At 39.9% G+C, this 21,153-nt stretch overlaps 1 protein-coding gene across 3 annotated transcripts in view; it reads right to left on the reverse strand.

The window, feature by feature from the left end:
- The window catches only part of LOC127663400 (ADP-ribose glycohydrolase MACROD1-like), a 94,686-nt gene that overhangs the window by 26,035 nt on the left and 47,498 nt on the right, over window positions 1-21,153 (reverse strand). For 2 of the 3 annotated variants that reach the window (XM_052154971.1, XM_052154970.1), the window contains exon 5: window positions 11,486-11,602. The exons of the other annotated variant lie outside the window; for it this stretch is intronic. In XM_052154971.1, the coding sequence (XP_052010931.1) occupies window positions 11,486-11,602 (117 nt within the window). The remainder of the gene's footprint in view (window positions 1-11,485; window positions 11,603-21,153) is intronic. 3 annotated transcript variants of the gene reach the window in all.

The raw sequence follows: 21,153 nt of genomic DNA on the forward strand, positions 1-21,153 counted from the left end.
CTGAACGTTGGTGACTTATATCACTTATATTGCTGTTTTCTGTATTCTCCTCGCCATCCACGCACAACTCACCACGCACCCAGCAGAGAGCGAACCACATTATAGCGACCACGAGTTGGTTACCCCATGTCCATGAGGAGATTACCCTATGTGACTCTACCCTCCTCTTACCTCCCTAGCAACTGGGGCAATTTGGTTGCTTAGGAGGCCTGGGTGGAACCACTTGACCCTGGATTCGAACTCATAATTCCCTAGAAACTGGGCCAATTGGTTGCTTAGGAAGCCTGAATGGAGGCACTCAGCATGCCCTGGATTCAAACTTGTGACTCCAGGTGTGGTAGTCACTGTTTTTTACTTGCTGAGTGTAAAAGAGTCAATGGAAAGTAGGAGGCGAGAACAGGCTTTTCAATATAAATAATAGTTTAATATAAAACTTAAACAGAAGACACAAACACACATGACGGACATGTCCGTAAACTATCTCTCTCTTGTTGCACTACCGTCTGTCATTGGCCTTTATCCCTCTTGGGGGCTTAATTAGCCTGATAAGGAACCGGGTGTGTATAATCATTCTCTCAGGCTGGGGAGCCCCCAGCCTGACGTACACCCCCTTTCCCTGGGGGAGGGCGTGCTTTAAGCCTAGTCTGCCGGCAGGTCATCCCCATCTACCTGGACGAGGGAGGGGACAAGGAGAGGGAAACAGAAATAATTAAGATGGGGGGATACTTCCTGTAACAGTGTAGTACCCCCAAAATAAATCACTAAAATTTAAACGAGAGGGAAAAGGCCAACGCAGAGTGGCAGTGAGAGCAAGAAAGGAGAGAGAGATGAAAAAAAAAAAAACCTACTCGCCGGTTCTTCGATACACCGTCGCATGGTCCTCGATCACTTCTCCACCCTCTCGGGTGGATGACAGCCGCTTCTCCCGGGCGGACCGGAGTCAGAACTACACTCCGCGTTCTCGGCGACTTGTGGGGACACTCCTCCGCCCCTGGCAGCGGCCCTACCGCTCCAGGCGGTCGGGGAACAATTCCCTCCTCCCCTCGCGGACGGCGGTCTTCCTCCGACCCCTCCGCGTTTCTGGGGATGGCAGGGCTCTCCTCCGCCCCTGGCAGTGGCTCCTTCGCTCCAAGTGGTCGGGGAGTCCAGTCCCCACTCACCTCGCGGACGGCGGCCATTCGCCGTGTCCAGACGGTCGGTCTACTCCCTCCCCCGATGGATGGCAGTGGCGCTCCCCTGGGTGGAAGTGTCGAGGACTCTGCAACGGGCATCCCTACTCCTTCCCGGGCTTTGGAACCAGTGTAAAGGAGTCAATGGAAAGGAAGAGGCGAGAACCGGCTTTTCAATATAAATAATAGCTTAATATAAATCTTAAACAGAAGACACAAACACACATGACGGACATGTCCGTAAACTATCTCTCTCTCGTCGCACCACCATCTGTCATCGGCCTTTATCCCTCTCAGAGGCTTAATTAGCCTGATAAAGGACCGGGTGTGTATAATCACAACCCGGCCCCGCCCTCCGCCCTGCCACACTGAGCTACCGAGGCCCCCAATAAATGTAATTATTGAACATTGGTGACTTATATCATATTGCTTATGTTGCTGTTTTCTGTATTCTCGTTGACATCCACGCACAACTCACCACGCACCCTGCAGAGAGCGAACCACATTATAGCGACCACGAGGTGGTTACCCCATGTCCACGAGGAGATTACCCTATGTGACTCTACCCCCCTCTAACCTTCGTAGCAACCGGGCCAATTAGGAGGCCTGGCTGGAGCCACTTAACCCTGGATTTGAACTCATAACTCCAAGGGTGGTAGTCAGCGTCTTTACTCACAGAGCTACACAGGCCCCCAAAGTAGTGATCCTAACTGATCTAAGACAGGGAATGTTTTCTACGGTTAAAATGTCATGAATTGTGAATTTTAAATGTATTTGGCTAATACATTTTGTAAACTTCTGACATTAACTGTAGTTATTATTTTGTTTTCAATTTGAACTTTAATTTAATTTCATGTTAGGGCTGCCAAAGGTAATGCGTTAAATTTCATGTTAAATTCAAAATGTGTATGAAAAACTACTATAAATTCATGGTTAATATCATTTACTTTAGTTGAAATTAAGAAAATGCATTAGTTACAGTTTAATGTTATGTTAATGTTATGTAAAATGTAAGTTTTTTTTTCATTTATGGAATAGTTTACCCAAAAAACAAAACAAAAAAAACCCTCATAATTTCCTTAACTTCATGTCGTTCCAAACCCCTACAACTTTCTTTTTTTATGCTGAACACAAAAGCAGATTGTAGAGTGGAGGAGTGCGGGGCCGGGCTGGAACAATGCACGCCCGGTCCCCAATCAAAAAAAGACCAAAGGGATAGTTCACCCCAAAATCTAAATTAATTTACTCAACTTTGTGCCATCCAAGATTTTTATAACTTTCTTTCTTCTGCAGAACACAAATTAAGATTTCTAGAATAATATTTCAGCTCTGCAGGTCCTAACAATGCAAGCAAATGGTTACCTATATTTTAAGCTCCAAAAACACATAAAGGCAGCATACAAGTAATCCACAAGTCTCCATTGGTTAAATCCATGTCTTCAGAAGCGATATTATAGGTGTCGGTGAGAAACAGATCAATATTCCTTTTTTATTTTTATTACTATAAATCTCTACATTCGCTTCCACATTCTTCTTTTGTTTTTGTTTTCATATCATTCGTGCATATTGCTACCTACTGGGCAGGGAGGATAATTTATTGTAAAAAAGGACTTAAATATTGATCTATTTCAAACTCGCACCTATCATATCTCTTCTGAAGACATGGACACTTAAGTAATCTGGATCATTTTCTTATACTGCCTTTATGTGCTTTTTGGAGCTTCAAAGTTTTGGTCTCCATTCAGTTGCATTGTGAGGACCTAAAGAGCTGAGATATTCTTCAAAAAATCTTTGTTAGTGTTCTGCAGAAGAAAGAAAGTCATACACATCTGCGATGGCATGAGGGTGAGTAAATGATGAGTTCACTTCATTTTTAGGTGAACTATCCCTTTAAACTTTTACAATACTTTTAAGTGAGTCACAATAATCAGTCATTGCATTGGTAACACATTAATTAAATTCATCTATTTTTTTATTCTGCATAAGAAAGACATACGTGATTGGAACAGCATGAGGATGTGGAAATTATGACAGAATGTTCATTTTTGGGTGAACCATAACTTTAATGATAATAGCACTACATTGGGCATATGTTTCCCTGAAAGTACAGTGTCACAAGTCTGTCATGTGTGTAGTACAACATGAGCTACAGTATAAAGCAGGTAGAGAGGAAGAGAGCGACAGGATGACATAATCGCTGCAGACACAGAAGCAGCTGGGGATGAAAGCAAACTAAAGAAAACTCCGAGAGGTTCAGATATCGCAATGCTCAACTCTAACTCCTTACTCTCTATTTTCCTCTAAACAAACACACACAACCAGATTTGCAACAATGTGCAGGTGAAAAAACAGGAAATAAACAATTTCCACAGTGTAGATTTAAGACTTTGTAGGTAAAAGATACATTTATGAAACAGATAGTTCCTGCTGTTAAATCTAACTGAATGAACAGTGGATGAACCACATTTTAAAGTTGTGGTAGGGACAACATGCCTGCACATTACACATCACAACATTTCATATAACTTGAAATCTACTGTATATTAACATGCAGAGTCTACATATGTACAGTATCACCTACAGGTACACTACTTTCCAAAGGAATTATTTATTGGGGGTTGCTAATGCAAGCATCACTATATATTTTTCAAAACACCTTACTGTGTATTAAAATTCACCTCGTAACTTGTTTGTGCAGCAGACATGAATGATACCTCAAAGGTGTGGTGCAACTACTTTTATAAGTGTTCTTATATAAATGTTTTTATCTGGCAGATGAAAAAACAGACAAATAAAAAGTCTATAGACTTACACTGAAAGAGGAACCCATATCATAGAGACTTGGGAGTGGGCTCTTTTGACTTAAGCAGTAAACAACCACCCAGAACACCCTAGCGACCACAAAACAACACATTAATAACTTCTCAGAGCAGGTCAGAGGCTGGCAACCTCAATCCAATCAAGTCAAGTCAAGTCAAGTGGTTTTTATTGTCGTTTCAACCATATACAGTTAGTACAGTACACAGCAAAACGAGACAACGTTCCTCCAGGACCATGGTGCTACATAAAAACAACAAAGGACCAACATAGGACCACATGAGACTACACAACGAAATAAAATACCTATATAAACCAATGCCCTAGCAACCGTGCACAAAATCATTGTGGCGGTGACTTTTGCACAGGCCAGCCCCACTCATGTAATACTCCATGTAAACTACTTTTAACAGCATTTAGCAACATTTCTATAATTATTATGCATGCATTTTTTATGACTTTGTATTAAATATGATACTATATGGAATTTGTGTCAAAGCAGGACCTTTTAAAATGAACAAGTGAAGGCAAAAGGTGATTTAGAAATGGTGAAAAACTTAAAAGAAACAAAAGACACTTTCCCTTTTATAGTCATATAAACTGTACCATAAAATAAAAATCGAATAAAAAAAGAGCTCAAGGACACATCATGCATCAAAATGATCACACGGGAAGTTGTGGGAAGTTGTTTCAGATTCTTCCGTAACCCTAGGATTGGCCACATTATGCTGACTCACCAACTAACCGACAAGTGTCATGTTTGCATCGGCTCTTGTGTGTTTACCTTCCCCAGTGGCTTGACTGGAAACATGTTGAGTCAGCAGAATGGGAGACCTGGGTTCAAATCCTATTTTGAAACCTGAACATAATTACATTTGCACAATCATTGATGGATACAATTCTGAGTTGCATTTGTCCCTTTTACATTTTTCTTACAATTTTACTCTATTGACGTTTGGGTTTAGGTTTGGGGGTTGTTGGACACTATAAAATACTGTATGCATTCCTCTTCACTGTATTACAGCCTGTATAGCTGGAAAATCAAGGCACTTCACAACTTGCTTTTGGTGCCCCTACACGGACATTTCAGCCAGAAAGCTTAAACATGCCTATAGGCCCAACAACACTTCCCGCTTTTTCTACTGCGGGAAGTGTTTCGAATTTCAGTAAGCACAGACAGTTTTTAGATAAAAAAAAGTCGACTGACTGTTTCTGATTTCACTGTGAGATCAGTCTGCATGCATCAACCTTCCAAAACTCAAATTGTGATAATTCATATTAATATTATTTTAAATAATCTATATTTTTTTTTGCCCAATTTGGAATGCCCAATTCCCTATGCGCTCTTAAGTCCTCATAGTGGCATAGTGACTCGCCTCAATCTGGGTGGCGGAGGAGGAATATCAGTTCCCTTTGCGCGTCTGAGACCGTCAATGCGTGCATCACGTGGATTATTGAGCGTGAAACCGTGGAGACCTAGAGCGTGTGGAGGCTTCACACTATTCTCTGCAGCATCCTAAACTTACCACGTGCCCCACTGAGAGCGATAACACATTATAGCGATGACAAGGAGGTTACCCCATGTGATTCTACCCTCCCTAGAAACTAGGCCAACTGGTTGCTTAGGAAGCCTGAATGGAGTCACTCAGCACGCCCTGGATTCAAACTTGTAACTCCAGGTGTGGTAGTCAGTGTTTTTTACTTGCTGAGCTACCCAGGCCCCCAATAAATGTAATTATTGAACGTTGGTGACTTACAGTAGATATAAAAAGTCTACATACCCCTGTTAAAAATGCCAGGTTTTTGTGATGTAAAAGAATGAGACAAAGATAAATCATGTCAGAACTTTTTCCACTTTTAATGTGACCTATAATGTGAAAATAAAAATCTTACAATAACCTGGTTGCATAAGTGTGCACACCCTCTTATAACTGGGGATGTGGCTGTGTTCAGAATGAACTAATCACATTCAAACTCATGTTAAATAGAAGTCATTACACACCAGCCATTATTTAAAGTGACTCGAATTAATAAAAAAATAAAGTTCAGCTGTTCTAGTAGGATTTTCCTGACATTTTCTTAGTTGCATCTCAGAGCAAAAGCCATGGTCCGCAGAGAGCTTCCAAAGCATCAGAGGGATCTCATCGTTGAAAGATATCAGTCAGGAGAAGGGTACAAAAGAATTTCCAAATCATTAGATATACCATGGAACACAGTAAAGACAGTCATCATCAAGTGGAGAAAATATGGCACAACAGAGATATTACCAAGAACTGGACGTCACTCCAAAATTGATGAAACGATGAGAAGAAAACTGGTCAGGGAGGCTTCCAAGAGGCCTACAGCAACATTAAAGGAACTGCAGGAATTTCTGGCAAGTACTGGCTGTGTGCTACATGTGTCAACATTCTCCCATATTCTTCATATGAATGGTCTATGGGGTAGGGTGGCAAGACGGAAGCATTTTCTTACAAAGAAAAACATCCAAGCCCGGTTGAAGTTTGCAAAAACAAACATCAAGTCTCCCAAAAGCATGTGGGAAAATTTGTTATGGTCTGATGAAACCAAAGTTGAACTTTTTGGCCATAATTCCAAAAGGTATGTTACTGCACATCACCCAAAGAACACCATACCCACAGTGAAGCATGGTGGTGGCAGCATGCTTTGGGGCTGTTTTACTTCAGCTGGAACCTTAGTCAGGGTGGAGGGAATTATGAACAGTTCCAAATACCAGGCAATTTTAGCACAAAACCTTCAGGCGTCCGTTAGAAAGCTGAAGATGAAGAGGAAGTTCACCTTTCAGCACAACAATGACCCAAAGCACACATCCAAATCCACAAAAGCATGGCTTCACCAGAAGAAGATTAACGTTTTGGAATGGCCCAGCCAGAGCCCAGACCTGAATCCAATTGAACATCTGTGGGGTGATCTGAAGAGGGCTGTGCACAGGAGACGTCCTCGCAATCTGACAGATTTGGAGCGCTTTTGCAAAGAAGAGTGGGCAAATATTGCCACATCAAGATGCGCCATGCTAATAGACTCCTACCCAAAAAGACTGAGTGCTGTAATTAAATCAAAAGGTGCGTCAACAAAGTATTATTTTTAGGGTGTGCACACTTATGCAACCAGGTTATTGTGAGTTTTTTTTATTTAAAGTGGTGGTGGTGTAGTGGGCTAAAGCACATAACTGTTAATCAGAAGGTCACTGGTTCGAGCCCCACGGCCACCACCATTGTGTCCTTGAGCAAGTCACTTAACTCCAGGTTGCTCCGGGGGGATTGTCCCTGTAATAAGTGCACTGTAAGTTGCTTTGGATAAAAGCGTCTGCCAAATGCATAAATGTAAATGTTAATTTTTTTTCCCTCAAAGATTTCAGTTTGTTTTTCAATTGAATTGTTCACGTTATAGGTCACATTAAAGGTGGAAAAAGTTCTGACATGATTTATTCTTTTACATCACAAGAACCTGGCATTTTAACAGGGGTGTGTAGACTTTTTATATCCACTTTATATCGTCTTTTTAAGCAATAAGCTACTAGGGGTTCTTGCTTTATGTTAACATACACAGTTATAATCAAGCTACAAGAGTTTTTGCACAGTCAAGCTACAGTCCTCATCTGTCTGTCCAATGACACAATAATCGAATATTTGAAGGAGGGAAGTTTTAAATACATGTCGCGCATCACCTGTCTTTTGCAGAATGCGCAAAAATATGACTGATTTTTAATTGGACTAAACCGCTTACATGAAATTTTGTCATTAAATTATTCAGTTAAAATGAAATACATTCATAATAAAATGTTATTGCTTTACTATGACTAAAGTCAAACTTTTGAAGAGCATGTAAATGTACAAAGAGATATTCCCACAGTTTTGCGTTTTGCCTAACACCACGCATGTCCCCTGATACAGATGGCCTCTCTTGGCTTTTTGCTTTGTCTACACCAGGCAGGAGATTTTCTATACATCTTGCTTGCCATTATTTAAATGGTTCTACTTCACCATATCATCTGGTTTATAGATCCTGCTCTGCAAAAACATATTGTTCTCTTTCAGTGCCATATTTCCCCATGCAGCCCCCATACTACACACCAAAACCTGACAAAACCCATAATGTATCCATGAATCCACTCCAGACTTGCTATTATCAAGCTCTACATCACTTCTCTGTCCCTACATCCCTCCTCCCACCTGTTCCCCTTTTCTCTCTCCTTCCCTCTCTGTATAAGTTTGTCTTTCTTTTACTGAGGCTTGCTGTTCACTCAGCCAGACCAACCCCAAATATTGTGCACAAAGGGAGGCCCTGGCCTCACCCACCAAGCCCCTGGAGAAAAAGCCACTGTGTGCTTCATCCCCATTCTGTTGAAGTAGAATAGCAGGTGTGTCAATTTTAAAAAGGCAGCTAGTTAAAGTGGCGCAAAAGGGAGCAAGAACACAACTGCTTATCATCTGAAAAGGTCAGAAGGTTTTTGACTCCAATGACTCCACCCAATTTTCTCATTCTATCTCACAAATTCAAATTTGCTTGAGAGTTGGGTTACATTGTACCCACCGTGAAGGTCCTATCAAGCACAACGTACCACACAATAGATCCCTCTCTATTCACCTTGGCTTTTATCCAATTGGTTTTGACAAGTGGAGGCTGTGATTTTGAGAAAGCTTGTGGCCCAAAGTAATTTGAGATAACAGCCCCAAATTTGAGGTCATTGTAAATGTACAGTGTGATTCAGTGGATTGTTTAATAAATATAATTAATAAATTGAACCTTGTTCTTCATCTATACTATGAGAGAAAGAGAGAGAGAGAGAGAGAGAGAGAGAGAGAGAGAGAGAGAGCGAGCGAGTCAGAGAGAGAGTGCGAGAAAGGGATTAGTTAAATAACAGGAGAGGAGAGTGGGTGTTCGATTGGCCTGTGTGGATTTTAATAAGTGTTAATTGGCCACAGAGGGAAATGAGGGCTCGGAGAGAGTATGTGAGTGTGTATGTGTGTGTATTGATAAATACACTTCTTTCCTCTCTTTCTCTCCCCCTAGCAATGGTTGTTATTTGTATGGTTGCGTCCCTAGTCAAGGCTGTATTGGTACACAGGTGGACTTAGTGACTGACAGAGGATCCACTGGGTTTCTTGCACATCCCTCAACACTGAGAGGGTATATATTAATACTATAGTCTGTTTCAATATAAGACACAAACATACACTCCCTTATCCTCCTCCAATAAGCAACAGATGTGGGGGCACATGTGCAAACTTCAGCTGAGGCAATCAAAACATGACAATACTTCCCACAGTCACACAAATCTCTTAAAATCTGTTCTTTAACATTGTATTTATGGGATTTTTGATTTAATTAGTGGTGCTTGCCAAGGCAGTTGCTCATATTCAGGGCTGGGCTTGTCTTTTGTTTTTGTGTTTTGTTTTGAAACCCTAATCCAAAGTATTAAAGGAATAGTTTACCCAAAAATTTATCATTTACTCACCCTCATCCCACCCCAGATGTGTATGACTTTCTTTTTTCTGCAGAACACAAACAAAGATTTTTAGAAGAATATTTCAGCTCTTTTGGCCCATACAAAGCAACTGAATGGTGAACAAAACTTTGAAGCTCCAAAACAAAATCACATAAAGGCAGCATAAAAGTAATCCATAGGGGGTTTGCCATTGCCGAAGGTGCCCCCCTATGTATGGCGCCCCTATGCATTGCATATATGGCTTTTGTGCCTCTGCCAAAACTGATTGGATCACTAAAAATTATTAAACAACTGGATTCTTATGGAGTACTATTATGCTGCCTTTGTGCTTTTTGGAGCTTATATTTTTGATACCCATTCACTTTCATGGTTTGGACCTGAAATATTCTTTTAAAAATCTTAATTTGTGTTCAGCAGAAGAAAGAAAGTCATACACATCTTGAATGACGGTGAGTAATTAATGGGAGAATTTTCATTTTTGGGTGAACTATTCCTTTATACGTTGACTATTAACTCTTAAACGTTTGTGCAATGGACATAAATGATAGCTCAAATTGTGTAGCTTATTGAGGAAATATGTTTACTTTTCCAAGTGCAAGGTATTAGAAACATTCAGACTTTGCATACACTGAAATGGGCAAAGTTTTTTTTTTATTTTCTTTGAGCATATTTACATGTACACAAATGTGCTGATATCTACCAAAAATCACCTTATTCAAAAAGAAATCGCAAGAAATCAATGTTTACATGACATTTGAAATCATTGGATTATTTCTTCTTTTGACATAAAAATGTAAACAGTCATGCACAAAACACTTATGCACAAAGGTTAAAGTGTTAAGAATGCCAGTAAAGGTATTTACATGCAAAGTAAAATGGGCAATGGGCAATAATCTACCTGTGGCAATCTTTTATGATTAAACCATTTCTTACCCCAATAAAGGAAAACTGTATAAGGTGTTTATGTGACCTCACACATTGTTCTTAAGCATTATCACTTTAAGATCACGCATGCATTAAAAGAGGGATCTGAGCAATTTCTAATGTCCAGAATTTTATAAAGACTTGCAAATGGGCTCTTTTCACTTGGATCAGTACATTTTTAAAAGATAAAAAGTTTTTTTTAATAATCCATCAAAATATCTAAAGTGCACACTGTTCACAAAACTTAATAATCAGATCAGTCATTATAGAAGCAGCATGTGCTCAACAAAGTTATACACAAACACTAAATTCACTCCTACAATTACTGCTGATATTTATTGTTCTACTCCTTGCAGTTCAGTATATTACAGATTATGAAAGAAAAATGAAAAAACAAGTAAAGGTCAAACAGAACCTAACAGAGGACTTACTCTGAAGTGTGTGCGAGTGTGTGTGTTGTGATGGGTTGATGTTTATCTGTGTGTGTGTGTGTGTGTGTGTGTGTGGGGGTCTTGCGTGTGCAATCTCAGTCTCTGAAGCAAGGTACAATTGGGGGGGTCATAAATTAGACAAGGAAATTACTGCTAAGTGTGCGAATAAATTAAAGTGTGCTTGCTTCGGTAAACACTGTCTGACTACATAATTACTGAACTCTCTCTGGAAGAGTGAAAGAGAGAGAGATGGATGGGGGAGGGAGGGAGGGAGACTGTTAGGCAAAAAGGTTTGTGTTGATGCTTTATTCATACGGCGGCGTGCAACATGTACGCTACCGTTTGACATTTCACTTGAGAGGTTGCCCAACACCTGCTCACATTCCTGAGTCAAAAAATGTAAATAAATGGGGGAAAATGCACTTTTGGCATTTATCAAGTGTAATTTAGTTTCCATAAAAGTACACCGCTGACTTTGAAGCAATCAAGTGTTTAATTTTGTTCTCTGCCTTATCTAACCACTGTACTGGAAAAGATGCTCAGCTTTAATTATAAAAAATGATTCTGAATCCATCATACATAAACTAAAGAGCTGAAAACCTTTCTGACTGATTTTTGATGGCATTTGTAAAATGCTCTTTTATGATGAAATACAGAATGCTTCATGACAGACTCACATCTTGCAGGCAGGCCGTAGGCTCCGGTCATCTTGGCCTCCCCTGTTTCACAGCCGTTCAAAGTCGCACATTCCTTTCTCAGCAGAGGACCGGCTCCGCGATGAATGGCACCATCCACTGAAGGGGTAGAATTATGAAAAAGATGTCTAAAGACTGTTGAACACAATAAAATTGTAACAATCTTTATACAGAGAATATTATTTGAAGGCACAGTTCAACCGAAAATTTAAATGATCTCATCATGTAATCACCCTCATGCCATTCCAGATGTTTATGACTTTCTCTTTTCCACAGAACACAAACAAAGATTTTTAGAAGAATATTTCAGCTCTGTAGGCCCATACAATGCAAGGGAATGGTGGACAGAAAGCTCCAAAAAGCATATAAAGGCAGCACGAAAGTAATCCATACAAATTCAGTGGTTAAATGCATATCTTTAGAAGCGATACAATAGGTGTGTTTGAGAAACAGATACAATTTAAGTCCTTTTTTACTATAACTATACTTCCACACAACCCTTCTGTCCTATGCATTTTAATGAGAGTTCTTCTTCTGTGTGTGTTTTTTCTTCCCCGATTTGCATTCTTCGTGCATATCACCACCTACTGGGCAGGGAGGAGAAATAAAAAAGGGAGGGATAAACCAAAAGATAAGAATAATCAATCATATTTGACCAACACCCCAGCAGGTGGCCATATGCAAGAAGAATGGCAAAAAAAGAACCAACAAACCAACAAAAAAACAGAAGAACTCTCGTGAAGGTGCTTATGATGGATGTGGAAAAGTAGTTTTATAGTAAAAAAAGGACTTAAATATTGATCTTTTTCTCACCCACACCTATCATATCGCTTCTGCAGACATGGATTTAACCACCATATGGATTACTTTTTATGTTTATTGGCTTGATATGCTTATTGGACCTTCAAAATTCTGGGATGGCCAGAGGGGTGAGGAAATGATTAGATAATTTTTCTTCTTGGGTGAACTATCCCTTTAATAAACACAAATGTGGCGCAAGATACATGTATGCATGCTTATTTGCTTATTTATTTATGTTTGGAAGTTACCTTTAAAACTCACTTTAAAATCCACTAAATATCCGAGGATGACACTTCAAGATGTACTTTAAATGCAAAATGCTTTAATGCTGGGCCTTTAAAGAAGCTAAACCCCCCATTTTTATTACAACACTGAAGGCAGTGAATGGAGAGCAATAACAGTTTTACTCGAGGGATTTCAGCACCCTAGCACTTTTTCTGATATGTGCTCAGAATCTGTAGAAGCAAGAGAATAGAGTGATGAAAGTATATAAGGATATGTAGTAATGCCATGTAAAGATCAAGAGATTAATGGGGAAAGAACAGATGGAGGGAAGTTGTACTCTGGAGTTTTGAGGGAGGAAAGGAAGAATAGAGAAAGGAATAAAACAAAAGATGCTAATGTGGTGACAAGGTACGGCTGTTGGGAATAGCTTGCCTTCCTGTGTAATTGCAACACACACAGGCACTTTAATGTAAAAGACTGACATCTTGTTAGCAGGTGCTAATTGGCTCTTTGCTTTCCTGACAGGGTGGTTGTGACATGGAAAAAACATATAATATTATCCTATATTCCATACAGATATTTTTTCCAGCACACACTCACATTTGCTCCTTGCATGCAACCTCACGCAACACCCCATCATACAAAAACATGCATGCATATGCAATGCACACATAGGATTTCTGTGTACAAAAGCATTCATTAACAGCTGCTCTCAATTTCTAGTCTAATAAGTTTGGCCTGGACTAGGCAGCACTAACAAGTGTCACCAAAAGGCCTTCTCTTATTAGCTGAGCTGGTCACCATGGCAGCCATTAGTAAGAGCATTTGAAAGGATCTGGCACATCTGCTTGCCCGTGTCACAAATCCCTCGACACCAAAGCACTATCTCTCTCTAAACACTTGCCCACCGTTCAGGGTTTTTAACCAGAATACCAACAGAAGTCTCTCTGCCAAGTAGAGACAGAGAAACACACACACACATAAAATAAATCAACAGCCCTTATCTATATGCGGCTCGCTGCACAGCTAAATACAGAAATTTTACACACATTGTGACTTTAAGGAGTAAAGGTATAGTTCACACAAAAATGAAAATTCTGTCATAATTTACTCACCTTCATGTGGTTCCAAACCCAAATCACTTTCTTGCTTCCATGGAACACGAACAAACTCAACTCTTCAAACTGAATCTTGCAGCTTCAAAATGCATGCATAAGCACCATAAATGTACCATATGAATCATGCACTTTATTCTTCTGAGGTCTTCTGAAATCATAAAAAAGCTGGGTCGAACAGACCAAAATTGAAGTTGTTATTCATTGGAAATCCGAAATATCTCATTGGTGCATATGTAACAGGTCCTGCTCGACCCGTTCCGAGTGGGATTCGAACTGGCGTAAGCCAGCATGGGAGGCGGGCACACTAACGAGGAGTCTAAAGTTTACAGCCTCTAGCGTCAGTCGCTAGTGTGCCTCTTGAGGCCAGGGGAGTGAGGTTTACACATACAGCACGGCTATCAAATACCAGCTGGCTCTGTTACACATTTAAGATTTAATTAGAGAAGCAGTTATGTCTGATTTGTGAAGTAAACAAGTTTTGTGAATCGAACCATCTGATTCATTGAAAAGCTCCAGTCAACATTCATTGTAACTGTATAGAAAAGAGTGACACCCTGTCTATACCAGACGTGAGCAGCATTGAAATGAATAGAACTCCATTATAATCAATGATGCTGTATACACTAGAAGTGTCCGTTGCTGCATGTCTGTTGCTGCGCATCTGTTGTGCCTACAACAAACAGGTGTCCCATTACATTTTGCAATGTTTTACAGAAGAAAAGAGAGCCATGTTAGGTTTGAAACAACATGAGGGTAAGTGAATGATGAAAGCCTTTTCATTTTGGGGTGAACTATACTTTTAAGAGGAAAGCATATGCCAGAAAGCACCTTTACACCACAAATACAACAACACTCTGAATGAGACTCTAATGTCAAAGCATACTTTAATACAATCTGGAGCTCTCCTCCGCTCTGAGCATCAGGAGTGATCTGACTGATGTCTTCTACTGTAACAAACTGAAATTTGAATCGCCTATAGTTATATGAGCCATTTGCAAGTATGATGCATTTGACCGTGAAACTAGGAAATCCAGCATGAATTACATTTTTCCCATCACTCATTTCTTGCCTCTCTTCCTACCTTCTGTCCTCACTCACTTTCACTTTCCATATGTCCCTTCCTTTCATTTCCTGTCTGGTCGTCTCAGCTGTCTGAGAATGCAGGATGCTAATGATTAAAAAGAGTACATACAAAAAAATAACATATACCACCATACAACACATACATGGTCAGAAAGGGGGGTTGGGGTGAATTTCTCTGGGGTTTTTTTGTATTTTTTATTTTATATAATATAATATTCTATGCCTTAGTATGAATTTAGTGCATGTGGAGACCTTTATGTATTTGCTGGCTGAGCTGGGGAGTGTCATTGAATGTATAAGTATATAAAGTTTGTATTATTATTATCACAACTATTATTATTATTTTCATTTTTGAGTAAAATATCCCTTTAATAATGAAAAAGAAATAATCATTTCTGACACTGGGCACATACAGTTCTATCTCAAGGGTTCTTTTCTTTATTTTCTCTTCTGTTATTTTAATGCAACCCACCACTTTGCCCCGCTAGCTTTAGTGCTTTTCCTGCCTTAAACACAATCATGCAAAGACACCCACCTCATGTATCTCTCTTAGCATGCAGTGCTCTGAGGCTGTGTCCTCCCTGATGTATAGTTTGTCCCTGCCTAATCATCACCCAGGTTTGTCTTAACAAACCTCAGAAGTGCAGCCAACAAAAAGAGAAGGAGAGTGCAAGAAGGAGCTGATGTGTTTGCATATTGGCAACAGAAATAGAGAGAAAAGAGGTGTTGGAGTGTTATGGAGTGGGGAGAAGAGGTAATGGGGTAGGGCAGAGAGACGGAAGGATGGGTGGAGAGCATAAATGAGACAGAGAGAGAAAGAGAGAGAAAGAGAGAGACTGAAGACATGTAGAGGCACAAACTGACTGTGAGGTTTAAAATGAGGGAGTTGAAGGTCAGGCCTAAATCAATCCAGTTTGCCATTTGAGTTGGAAGAACTACATAAAACTCAATATACAGCAGTGCACACTTCTGAATTTGTGTGTGTGTGTGTATGTGTGTGTGTGTGTGTGTGTGTGTGTCGCGGATCTGATGAGTTGGATTCTCAAGTGCAGATTTATCACTGATATTGATTAGCTAACAGGCAGGCACTTAACATGGGCACAAAGAGCATGAGTGGCACATGCTTACAATAACACACATACATGTAAACACACGCACACACACACACACACACACACACACACACACACACACACACACACACACACACACAAATACTGAGTCAACAGTTGGAGATTTCTGTTAATATGCTATATGCTAGTACTATCATTAATTACATACAAAAGATTGTGCAGTGCACTTTTACAAACACACACACTTCTCATTTAGATTCAAGAAATGTACATTAGATTTACAAAAACTAAATTTGTAATGCACAGGGGCAAAGATTTGCATAATTTACATTTATATCTATTGACATAATTCATATACAGTATATTGACAGAAGATATGTGCCATGGTGGTTGACTAATTGACTAGTCAAACAGGTTTTCACGGTTGCTTGGGCTTAATACATGGCTGCAAAAAACCTGCAATATAAAAGGAGTGAACTTCATTGACAACTTCAATCTTTTCTGGAGTCAGAGGCAACTGTTTCGACAGGATGGCCACCACCCAAACAAACTTGGTTCAAGAGTGCTAAAGGACAATATCTACTTCTCCCTCAATCATCCTTCTGCAGTGTGTGCCAATCCACTCAATCTGAATGGCACACACACCTGGACACAGTATGAATGACCACAGGACTTCACTTCAGCACCTGAATGGACATGCAGTTGACAAATCACACAAGGACAATGATAACACCACTCAGCCACAACAATTTCTGCTCATGGACACAATCTCATCTGAGCCCTGCCCACAAAGTTCACCACAGACAGGCTGTGACATATTAGAACTGCTCCAAGATTCAGCACCCAAGGACGACTTTCTGGAAAACATCCAGGGAAACCAGGACAGCATATTACAGCCCCTCTCACCAGACACGTTATCCCTCTCTCCAGCATCTCCACATCTGTGTTTCTCTGAGAAAATGGAAGAACTGGTGTATGCTGGAACCAAACTATCCCACTCTCTATGCTGCAAGCCCCCAGATATCAAGCAAAAACGTCAGGCCCCTCAAGCACCTGCGGGCCCAGCTCGCCCTCCCCTCCTCCTGTGAGAGCTCTTCGACCTCTGCCACAACGCCAGGGCTCACACCCTCCTCCATCTGCTCGAGGTGAACCAAAAACAACTGATACCAGCTCTCAGTGATATGTGTTGGGTCCCTGCTATGATAACAGTAACTTTCTCAAATGTTTACAAAACAAGCGGGAACCCAGTGTGCCTGTATCAATCTCTATTGCTGTTCGATTACATCATAGAAAGTCTAAGGCCTTCAAAAGCCGTACAGCAAACCCATCTAATCTGGTGCCTATTACACGCCAAACTAAGATTGCTGTGGGGACAAAAACTGTTAAGTTAGTTAGTACTTTTAAACATCCGCTCACTTAAAAATAAATCACTTCTAGTCAATGACTTAATAAGCACATACAACCTGGATTTTATGTTTCTAAATGAAACTTGGCTAGAAGACAGCTGTAGTGCAACAGTCCTTAATGAAACATCCCCTCCTAACTTTACTTATTTGAGTGTCTGCAGAAAAGGTAGACGAGGTGGGGGTTTAGCTGCTCTTTTTAAAGATGTCTATCAATGTAAGCAAATATCATTTGGGAATTACCCGTCTTTCGAATATCTGGGTAGTGTGTTAAAAGGTGCTCCACGCATTTTACTTACCATTATTTACAGGCAAAATACTCTCCAGCATTCGCTGAGGACCTCAGAGTTTGACTGTTTTGCCATTGCTGGAGACTTTAACATTCACATAGATAATGCAGAAAACAATATGACAAAAGAAATCATAACTGTTTTAAAAACTTTTGATCTGACTCAGCATGTACATGGACCCACACACAATCATGGACACACTCTAGATTAACTTATCAGTAAGGGTCTAAACATTTCATCGATTGTTATTAAGGATGTAGCACTGTCTGATCATTTCTGTGTTTTCTTTGATATATTGATCTCTCCTGCCATTGAAGCTAGATCTGTGTCTGTCAAGAAGAGATGCTTAAATGAGAACACTAGTGTACTATTTATGAAGGCTATATCTTTAACACCAAGTATATCTGCTGACTCTGTTGATTTTCTCCTTGATTCTTTTAACTCAAAAGTTAAAAGTGTAATTGATGATATTGCTCCTGTGAAAGTCAGGAAGAAGAGTGGCAGACAAAAAGCACCTTGGAGAAACTCAACAGCAGTGCAAAATATGAAAAGACAATGCAGAAAAGCAGAGCGCATGTGGCGGAAGACAAAACTTGTAGTCCATTATAACATCTACAAAGACAGCATCCATGCTTTTAATATGGAACTAGGCAAAGCTAGACAGACTTTCTTCTCGAATATTATAAACAGCAACTTAAACAACACACGCACTCTTTTTGCGACTGTAGAGAGACTGACAAACCCCCAAGCCAGATTCCCAGTGAAATGCTCTCAGACAGCAAGTGCAGTGAGTTTGCTTCTTTCTTCTCTGAAAAAATCAATAATATCAGAAAGGTGATCAGCACATCCTTGAGTTGTGCTGGGGTCAGACAAATCAAACCACAACCTGAGAAAGTAGTTACTATGTCTGATTTCAAAGAAATTGATGGCAAAATTTTGGAAGAAACCGTACAGCACCTTAAAACATCAACCTGCGCACTTGATGCACTTCCCACATCTTTTTTCAAAAGTGTGTTCAACTGTTTAGAAGCAGATCTCCTAGAAGTGATAAACTCTTCACTTCTCTCTGGGAGTTTTCCAAACTCCCTGAAAACTGCAGTTGTCAAGCCCCTCTTGAAAAAGAGCAATCTGGATAAGACCATATTAAGCAACTATAGACCGATCTCAAATCTTCCTTTCATAGGCAAGATCATTGAAAAAGTTGTCTTCAATCAGCTGAACAAATTCTTGAACTCAAATGGATACTTTGACAATTTTCAATCTGGTTTCCGATCGCATCACAGCACAGAGACAGCACTCATAAAGATAATAAACGATATTCAGCTTAAATACTGATACAGGCAAATTATCAGTACTGGTACTACTCGACCTCAGTGCTGCATTTGACACTGTTGATCACAACATACTTCTTGACAGGCTGGAAAACTGGGTGGGGCTTTCTGGGATGGTCCTAAAATGGTTCAGGTCATACTTAGAAGGAGAGGTTATTATGTGAGTATAGGAGACCATAAGTCTGAATGGACGCTCCATGACATGCAGAGTCCCTCAAGGCTCAATTCTTGCGCCACTCCTGTTCAACCTGTATATGCTCCCAATGAGCCAAATAATGAGAAAGAACCAAATTGCTTACCACAGCTATGCAGACGACACACAGATCTACTTAGTCCCTATCACCTAACGATTACAGCCCCATTGACTCCCTGTGCCAATGCATTGATGAAGTTAACAGTTGGATGTGCCAAAACTTTCTTCAGTTAAACAAAGATAAAACTGAAGTCATTGTGTTTGGAAACAAAGATGACGTTCTCAAGGTGAATGCATACCTTGACGCTAGGGGTCAAACAACTAAAAATCAAGTCAGGAATCTTGGTGTGTCTCTACAGTCAGACCTTAGTTTCAGTAGTCATGTCAAAGCAATAACTAAATCAGCATACTATCATCTGAAAAATATTGCAAGAATTAGATGCTTTGTTTCCAGTCAAGACCTAGAGAAACTTGTGCATGCTTTCATCACCAGCAGGGTGGATTATTGTAATGGACTCCTCACTGGCCTTCCCAAAAGACCATAAGACAGTTGCAGCTCATACAGAACGCTGCTGCCAGGATTCTGAGCAGAACCAGAAAATATGAACATATCACACCAGTCCTCAGGTCTTTACACTGGCTCCCAGTTACATTTAGGATTGATTTTAAAGTATTATTACTGGTATATAAATCACTCAATGGGCTAGGACCTCAATATATTGCAGATATGCTCACTGAATATAAACCCAACAGATCACTCAGATCATTAGGATCACATCAGCTAGAAATACCAAGGGTTCACTCTAAGCAAGGAGAGTCTGCTTTTAGCTTTTATGCCAGCCGCAGCTGGAACCAGCTTCCAGTAGAGATCAGATGTGCTCCTACAGTAGTCACATTCAAATCCAGACTCAAAACACATCTGTTTAGCTGTGCATTTACTGAATGAGCATTTTGCCACTGTGTATCTGACTGTTTGTACTGTATTTTATTTTATTTTATTCTAAACTGTTTCAATTATTCTTATTTTTTTATTCTTATTTTAATCTCTTCTATGTAAAGCACTTTGAATTACCATTGTGTATGAAATGTGCTATATAAATAAACTTGCCTTGCCTTGCCTTGCCTAGTCTTCCAACAACTGACTAGTCGATTAGTGGGGTCGACTGTTAACATTAATATTTTTTGTTGTGATGGTTTTAATGAGAGAAGCAATTCTCAAATTAATTGAGAAACGCAACTTCTTGGAGAGCATTTTTGTGTGATTATAGCTTGCTGTGCTTTAAAAGTGAATAATAGCACAGTAAATGATTCTGCAATTTAAGTTTAGTCCATTTATGCACGTTAAATTCTCTGCTGTGAGTAATATTTTCATGTATTTGTGAGATGGTTTGGAAAGATTAAAGTCTTTTGATGCTTAAATAAATAGCTGCAGTGAATAATTTTTTTTGAATTGCTTGATGTCATGAACTAGATATGTACCTGCATCATTATCGTGCAGTTCTGCGATTTTGAATGCGCAGCGAGGATCACTTTGAGACTCCCAAGTGCTCCAGCTACATTGAAGTGCGTCATTCTGCGTTCAGGATGTACATTAGCAGTTTTAAGCCGCTCCGTGTTGGAGTCATTCTAATTTCTTTCTTCTCTTACTTTGATAGTTTTGTGCTGTAAGGGGGAGGGGGAATAAGGTAATGGAGGTATAGGAAGCCACCCAACTGGCGCAAGGACGGTATCCAATGGCGTGGCTGAAGGTCTCCTGCGCGTTCTGTCTTATAGTGTGCATTCAGGTTAAGTTATTTCCTTTCAATTATATAACTATATTATTTGTTTTCCCGTTTAATTAATCTGACTCCAATTATAAATGTTTCCAAGGATATATTAATGTTCCAATCTTAAATATTATTATAAAATTTGGTTTAACATTTGGTCATCGAATTTAGCTGTATTTGATATTGTACTCGTTCATTCGGATTCCTGTCGCTTAGAGAGTCTCGCACCAGATGTGTACGCGGATCTCACAGTCACAAATACGCCAGTAGTGGTCATTAAAACAGCAATTGACTAAATATTAATTAGATGACTGCTCACGCTTGCTCTTTTATCTAAAAGTACTGTATTCTCTATAGTCCCCTTAGA

The sequence above is a fragment of the Xyrauchen texanus genome, chromosome 23, assembly GCF_025860055.1.
Source record: "Xyrauchen texanus isolate HMW12.3.18 chromosome 23, RBS_HiC_50CHRs, whole genome shotgun sequence".
NCBI lineage: Eukaryota > Metazoa > Chordata > Actinopteri > Cypriniformes > Catostomidae > Xyrauchen > Xyrauchen texanus.